This window comes from Erigeron canadensis, chromosome 1 (assembly GCF_010389155.1).
Source record: "Erigeron canadensis isolate Cc75 chromosome 1, C_canadensis_v1, whole genome shotgun sequence".
NCBI lineage: Eukaryota > Viridiplantae > Streptophyta > Magnoliopsida > Asterales > Asteraceae > Erigeron > Erigeron canadensis.
The window spans coordinates 17,390,622-17,398,560 of record NC_057761.1 but is presented as its reverse complement, the minus strand read 5'-3'; the positions used below and the strand labels follow the sequence as shown (position 1 = coordinate 17,398,560).

The window sequence follows — 7,939 nt, the reverse complement described above, 5'->3', positions numbered from 1 at the left end:
CATGAGTAGTTAAAAGGGAAATATTGAACTGCTCTAACCTTCGTAGTCCAAGACCACCTTCAGCTTTAGGTAGACAAACATCATCCCATGCAGCTTTCGCTTTACCTTTTTGAAGTTCTCCTTGACACCACAAGAACCCCCTCAAAATTTGCTCAATATCAAGAAGAATACTACTAGGCAACATAAACACCGAAGATATTAATTGAAGCCGACTAGCAAAAGATAGAAATCTATTCTTCCAGTCCTCTACTCGTTTTTTCACCCTTTCCACAAGAACTTTACAATCACGTGCCCTTAATCTAGAAGAAATCAAAGGAACTCCTAGATATTTAACCGGCAGCGAACCTTCTTCAAATGGAAGCGTATTTAAAATAGCCAATTTAACATGATTAAGCACATTACAAAAATAAGCCGTGCTTTTAGGCAAACTAGGAGTAAGACCAGAAACCTGTTTAAATTCATCCAGAGCATCCACAATAACCTTTGTCGATTGAGCATCACCCCTCATAAAAATAAGCAAATCGTCAGCAAAGCACAAGTTAATAACCTCATGAGCATCACATTGATGATGGAAGGAAAACCCATCAGAATCACGAACCCGACGTTTTAGAATAAGAGTTAAAATTTCCATCACCAAAGTAAACAAGTAAGGAGATAACGGATCCCCTTGCCGAAGTCCTTTGCATCCTTTAAAAAAACCGTGTAGATTCCCATTGATATTCAAAGAGAAAGAAGTAGTCGTGACGCATTCCATAATCCACTTAACCATTTCAGCATGGAAACCGAATCCCACTAGAATACATCTCAAAAACTCCCAATTTACTGTATCATAGGCCTTTTGGATATCCACCTTAAGTGCACATCTCGGCGGACCTCTATCCAAATGATAATTATGCATAAGTTCCTGAGTTAATAGAATATTATCGGTAATACTTCTTTCAGGAACAAACGCAGATTGATTAATACTAACCAATTGATGAAGACAACCCTTGATCCAGTTTGCAATAATTTTCGTAAGACACTTGAAAAGAACATTGCATAACGAGATAGGTCGATAATCAGTAACTCTAGACGGGGTATCCACCTTAGGAATAAGGGCAATAACTATATGATTCACTTTTTTCAACAATCTCCCTGAAATAAAAAAAATCCTGAATAGCAGTAACTACATCTCCACCCACCACGTCCCAAGCATTCTTAAAAAAACATGCAGAAAAACCATCCGGACCAGGGGATTTATCATCCCCCATGGAAAATATAGCCTGTTTAACCTCTTCCTCACTAACCGAACGAATCATATCTAAAGCTTGATCAGCAGGTAATACATTGGTAAATAAATCAGAAACATTCAAAGTACTAACCGAATCAGCTTGTCCAAGGAATCGCACATAATGCTCCAGAAATGCCAAAGGAACCTGATCGCCATCACAAATAGATCCACTAGCATTAAAAACCATATCGATCCTACTTCTAGCCTTTCTCGCTTGCACTACCTTATGAAAATAAGCAGAATTAGCATCGCGCACTTGAAGCCATTCAATTTTGGCTTTTTGCTTGAGAAATCTTTCCTCATCCAACACTGCTGCATTATAAGCTTGAAGATAAACAGTCGCTTCCTCCTTTAAGTCATTATTAAAAGGATCACAATCGAAAGCCATCTGAACCTCATCCAATTCATCCCTAAGTTTCACAACCGTGTCATGAAGATTGCCTTTCTCATAAAGAAGTTTTCGTAGCGGTTTTTTTAGACTTTTCAACTTTTGTACCACCCGATACATTGGATATCCACAAACCTCACTACCCCCACCAATTTGACACCACATCTTTAAATTTAGTATGATGAACAAGCAGATTTGCAAACTTAAAAGATTTAGGTCGAAACTTAATCGCAGCCGGAAGCTTTAAAATAGCTGGAGAATGATCAGAAATACGATACGACTGAAATAAAGCAATCGCCCTAGAAAATAAGTTCTCAAAATTAGAATTAGAAAAAATACGATCCAACTTTCTAATAACTCCCTGATTACTCTGAGGTTTCTGATTCCATGTAAACTGTAACCCAATACGATTGAAACAATGGGACAAAAACGATCTTGTACATTAAAACAATGGGACGATCTTGTACATTAAAACAATGGGACGACTTTGTGCTATCAGAAAACAACATGAACATGTCCTATAATTTACCACACTTGATCATTAATCGACCAATCAATCCTTAGCTTCATTATTCCTCGATTAAGTACACTCAAGGCTACATATTAACGAATAAGCTAGTTCCTAAGATGATCTAAAACAACGTACATTCTGCAAACCCTAATTGAGTACACTAAAGACATGTTCTATCTTAATTATTAAAGTACGAGTTCTATGAACAACTAAATTGAGTTCTTAAGGCTAAAGTTCATTATTTAAGACACGTTCAACTCATTGACACGATAATCACTTATGTGTGAGTTCAAAGACGTTCAATTCGAGTCCAGTTCATGTACTTAAAGTTCATTTAAACTCTTTTGTGTCAAAACGTTCAAAGATCTTCAAAGGACCAAATCATCAGTTCAACAAGGACATTTCAGTGATTAAATAATCACATGAACTAATATGCGTACTTGTTTATGATCAATGATATGTACTTAGGCTTCCTTCAAGACGTGCTTGGATTGTGATAGATATAACTTATCTATCCATGTGCTTGTTCTCTGTGCTTGTAAACTGTGCTTGTACCAGATCACTGTGAGTTCACTAATCCCCTTTTCGTAAATTTTGTTCAAGTTCTTTTATCGGGGACTGAAAAGCATGAAAATTATTTTGTACTTGTACATATGTTCTTGAACTATTCTACGTACTATATTATGATCTTGAACTACTTATGACATGATTCTTAAACTGTTTAAAAGAATATTTAAGTCTTGAATGGGCAAGATCTTAAATACATTTATACTACTGTACTCGATCTTTATCATGTTCTAGTTCGTACATGTACTTGTTCAGTTCTTGTTCACTGCTATCAATTCATATCCCACAGTTCAGGGAATGAACCGTAGGTAATTATGGACAACGCTGTTTAGGGTAGGCCCACTCTCATTCTCTGCAGTTCTGGAGGATGCATATTACTTGTTCTTGTTCTGACCTAGATCTTACTTGACGTGCTTGAACTTTATGAGCATATCTTTACATTAGAGTTCAGTTCTGGCCAATCGGGCTAGCAGTGACAATTTATATCTATGGCTCATTATATGTTCTTGTTTTGTTCTTACTATTATAGAGTACTTATGCTAAACGTGCAGATCTTATGACCTAGTTCTTACTATTATAAAGTACTTTGGTTCAACGTACAAATCTTGTGATCTTGTTCTTGTGATCCTGTTCTTATTATACATATATACTTATATGTAGACTAAAACGTACATTATGTAAATCTCACCAACTACTTTTGTAGTTGACCTTTTGAACTTACATGCTTTTCAGGCTAGGCTTATAGATCTTGTTAGCATAAGAGTCTTCCTTTGTGAAGCTCATCCATTTGGCGATTGTTTGAGCGTTCAAGATCAGGAGCTATGAAGACCTTTCCTTTGCTATTTCAGTTCAAGTTCTGGTTCTTAAAGATAATTGTTTTGTCTTATGATTATTGACTATTCGGGTTACATCCCTTGCTCTGTAATAACTATCGTACATCTGTTCTTTTAATGATTAATGGTTGTGTTGGAAATTGTACTGTGTGCAATTGTGCTTATCTGTGCATCCCGCATATTCCGCTTTAGCAGGGTGTTACAGTTGGTATCAGTAGCCATGGTTATAGTGAACACCGAGCTTTTTCCTAAGGAAAACTAGAGCTATAACTTGAATCCACTCTGAGGTGATCCTTTATATGACCAGTTTGAGTAGTAGGTACTCTTACTCTAATTAGATGTAACCTGATCAACTACATCTAATTACGGTAAAAGCACCTAGGACCTCAAGGTGTGTCATCGAAGGTGTCATCCATTTCTTAGAGCCCTATTAAGAACTTCGTGCAATCTCGTTCTTGATCATATCAGTTCTAGTTCATTTGTTCTCTTAAGACATACGTGCTAGTACTTCGATTATAGGCCTTAGAGCTTATACGACTATAGGTCCTTATCGTGCGACCGACGGCTGTTCTTGTTCATATATTGTGCTAACGACGATCTTTATTATAACGTACTACGTGCTTGGAGCTATAGACTTGTGCGAAACGTAATCGAGTTCATATTTTTCCGTCTTATCAGGAGATATAAGGAAGGATGCCGGCTAAACGTGGAAGAAAAGCTAAGGTTGCACCCGCTGTTGAACCGACTGAACATAAACCAAGTGCTAACGCTACTGTCAACTTTACTCTAGAAGATGTAGCGAACCTCATCACAGACCGCATGAATGCGATGATACCAAACCTTGCTACCCAAGTCGCTCAGATGCTAGAAATCCCCCTAACTAAAGGTACCAGAACTACCAGAGCTACTCAGAACAAGAGAACCCAAGAGGAACCTGAACAGATCAAGAAGTGAACAGTGATTTTGATGGTGCTAGTCAGATCAACACCCGAGCCACAACTAAAGGCAGAGTTACCCGAAGCAGAGGGTGTTTGTTCAAGACCTTTACTCAGTGCAAACCCCTAATCTACATAGGGGAGAAAGGTGCTGAAGAACTGTTGATGTGGTTTGAGAACATGGAAGAAGCCTTGTACCACACTGAGACTACTAAAGACAAGATGGTGGAGCATGCGACCAGCTAATTCGACGGAGCTGCTAGGTCTTGGTGGACTGGCATCGTCACCACTATTGGCAGGAAGACCGCTTATGCTCACACTTGGGAAGAACTTCAGAAGATGATGAGAGCTGAGTTCTGTACCAAAGATGCTTTGCAAGAGCTAGACCAAGAGTTCGGGGATTTGAAAATGGAGGGTTTGGAGATTGAGAAGTACATTTTGAGGTTTAATGAGCTTGCCAGACTTGTACCACACTTGGCTTCCACTGAGGAGAAGAAGATTGATCATATTATTTGGGGCTTGATTCCTGAGATCCGCCGTGACCTTACCAATAAAGGCCCTAAGACCATGTCAAGAGCCACTGTACTGGACAAGACCTTGACCAAAGATATTATCAGATCAGGAGGGTTGACGGAGAATGTTGAGAAGGGAAAGAGGAATGCTGAAGAAGTGGTGGAGAAGAAAGTTGAGCCCCCAAGTAAGAAGGGGAAGATCTTGAAGAATTATGCGGTGACCGCAGTGCCTGAACCAACAAGATATTATGGAGCTTATCCAAAGTGTACCCGTTGTAACCTTCATCACACTGGTGCTTGTCCTGTCTGCTATAAGTGCCAGGGATTTGGGCACATGGCTAAGTATTGTAATGCTGTCACAGCGAACTTGATCAGAACCAACCCACCACCAGTCAACAGAAATCCACTAATGAGAAATGCGAGACCTCCACTACCACCTGCTGTACCAATTCAAAGAAATCAGAACCAGATCCAGAATGCCCAAGTTCAGCGTGTTGCTTATCCACGCGGGCCAAGGAACCAGAACCATCAGCAACAGCAAAACCAACAAGGCCCTGCTAACGCTCGTGTTTTTGCTCTGAATGCTGAGGAAGCTCGTCAGAACCCTCGGGTTGTGACAGGTACTTTTCTTCTGAACGATCATTATGCTTCTGTACTATTTGACTCCGGTGCTGAACGTAGCTTTGTTGCATTAGACTTTAAAGCTAAGACTGACATGATAACTGGCAAACTAAATGATAAGTATGTGGTAGAGTACGCAAATGGCCATAAGTACGGCACTAACGAAATTGCTCTAGACTATCCTTTGATCTTAGTAAACAAGAACTTTATAATTGACCTAATCCCTGTTGAGATTAGTAGCTTTGACGTTATCGTGGGAATGGATTGGCTATCCAAACACCGACTATCTGTTGTCACGAGAAATTAGTCCATATACCGCTCCAGAACGGCGAGATCTTGATCGCACAAGGCGATAAGTCGACAAATGAACTTAAAATAGTCTCAGCGATGAAATTCCGTAAGCACTTGGACAAGAAAGATCATCTTGTGTACCTAGCTCATGTCATTGATAAAAGTGCTAAAGAACTGAAAGTTCAAGACATCCCCATTGTTCGGGACTATCCAGATGTCTTTCTTGACGACTTACCTGGCATTCCACCTGTTAGACAAGTCGAGTTCAATATTGATCTTGTTCCCGGTGCAGCACCAGTCGCTAAAGCACAGTATCGTTTAGCTCCTCCTGAAATGCAAGAACTGTCCAATCAATTGCAAGAACTTTTGAGCAAAGGCTTCATTCGTCCTAGTTCATCCCCTTGGAGAGCACCGATCTTGTTCGTTAAAAAGAAAGATGGCTCCATGAGAATGTGCATAGACTATCGTGAACTGAACAAACTAACCATTAAGAACCGGTATCCCCTGCCTCGTATAGACGATCTGTTTGATCAATTGCAAGGTGCTTCGTACTTCTCTAAGATCGATCTACGTTCGGGCTACCACCAGATCCGTGTTCAGGATGGTGACGTCCCAAAGACAGCTTTTCGTACTCGTTATGGTCATTACGAACTTCTCGTTATGCCATTTGGTCTGACTAATGCTCCAGCGATCTTTATGGACTTAATGAATCGTGTCTGTCATCCGTTCTTAGACAAATTTGTTATTGTGTTCATTGACGACATACTCGTGTACTCTCGGAACAAGACTGATCATGAGCAACATTTACGTTCTATTCTCCAACTTCTTCGAGAAGAAGAGTTGTACGCTAAGTTCTCCAAGTGCGAGTTCTGGCTTCGCCAAGTACAGTTCCTCGGCCACGTCGTAAATAAGCAAGGCATTCATGTCGACCCGGCCAAGATTGAAGCCATTAAAAAGTGGGAGGCTCCGAAAGCTCCTACTGAAGTTCGTAATTTTCTTGGACTAGCTGGTTATTACCGTCGTTTTATTGAGAACTTTTCTAAGATCGCACTACCCTTGACTTAACTGACTCAAAAGACCAAAGACTTTATCTGGGGTGAACAACAAGAATGAGCGTTCCAAACCCTAAAAGACCGATTGTGTGAAGCACCTGTTCTAGCTTTACCAGAAGGCACCGAAGACTTTGTCGTGAACTGTGACGCTTCACATCAAGGTCAGGCTGCGTACTGATGCAAAGAGGCAAAGTGATCGCCTACACATCCAGACAACTCAAAGTGCATGAAAAGAACTATACCACCCACGATTTAGAACTTGGAGCAGTTGTTTTTGCCTTAAAGATTTGGAGGCACTACTTGTACGAAACTAAATGTACTATCTTTACCGATGATAAGAGCTTGCAACATGTGTACAATCAAAAAGAATTGAACATGAGACAAAGGCGTTTGGTGGAGTTACTAAGTGATTACGATTGTGACATCAAGTATTATCCTGGGAAGGCAAATGTAGTAGCCGATGCTTTAAGCAGAAAAGAACGAGTCATAATCCTATCCATCAAGGAAGCAGATCGTACAGACTTGAAACAACGTGTGATCCCAGGTCAAGAGATCGGATTGAGGTCAAAAGAAAACCTAAAGGCAGAACGGTTAGGCCCAATCGCTCAAGAACTTGAAATTGATGACGAAGGAGTCAGGAAGTTCAAGAACCGAGTTTGGATCCCTGCAGTTAATGGTGTTAGAGAGATCATCATGCAGGATGCTCACAGTTCAAGGTACTCGATTCATCCAGGCGCAGACAAGATGTACAAGAACCTGAAACAAGACTACTAGTGGCCTGGGATGAAGAGAGAGATCTTTGAGTACGTCAGCAGATGTTTGACATGTTCTAAAGTTAAGATCGAACATTAGAAACCTTCCGGTTTATTGAAACAATTAGAAGTCCCGGTGTGGAAGTGGGAAGATATTACCATGGACTTCATCATGAAACTGCCTCGTACAAAAGACAACCATAACTC

At 40.2% G+C, this 7,939-nt stretch overlaps 1 protein-coding gene across 1 annotated transcript; it reads left to right on the top strand.

Annotated features, from left to right (window-relative positions):
* The first annotated feature begins 4,846 nt into the window (after positions 1 to 4,846).
* Positions 4,847 to 5,944, top strand: LOC122585628. The gene has a single exon (XM_043757757.1). The coding sequence runs from the start codon at positions 4,847 to 4,849 to the stop codon at positions 5,942 to 5,944; it is 1,098 nt and encodes a 365-aa protein (XP_043613692.1).
* Positions 5,945 to 7,939: the final 1,995 nt, after the last annotated feature.

What these genes read in the sequence shown, in the direction of transcription:
- LOC122585628 (XM_043757757.1), top strand. Translation starts at nt 4,847, where the DNA reads ATGAGAGCTGAGTTCTGTACCAAAGATGCTTTGCAAGAGCTAGACCAA.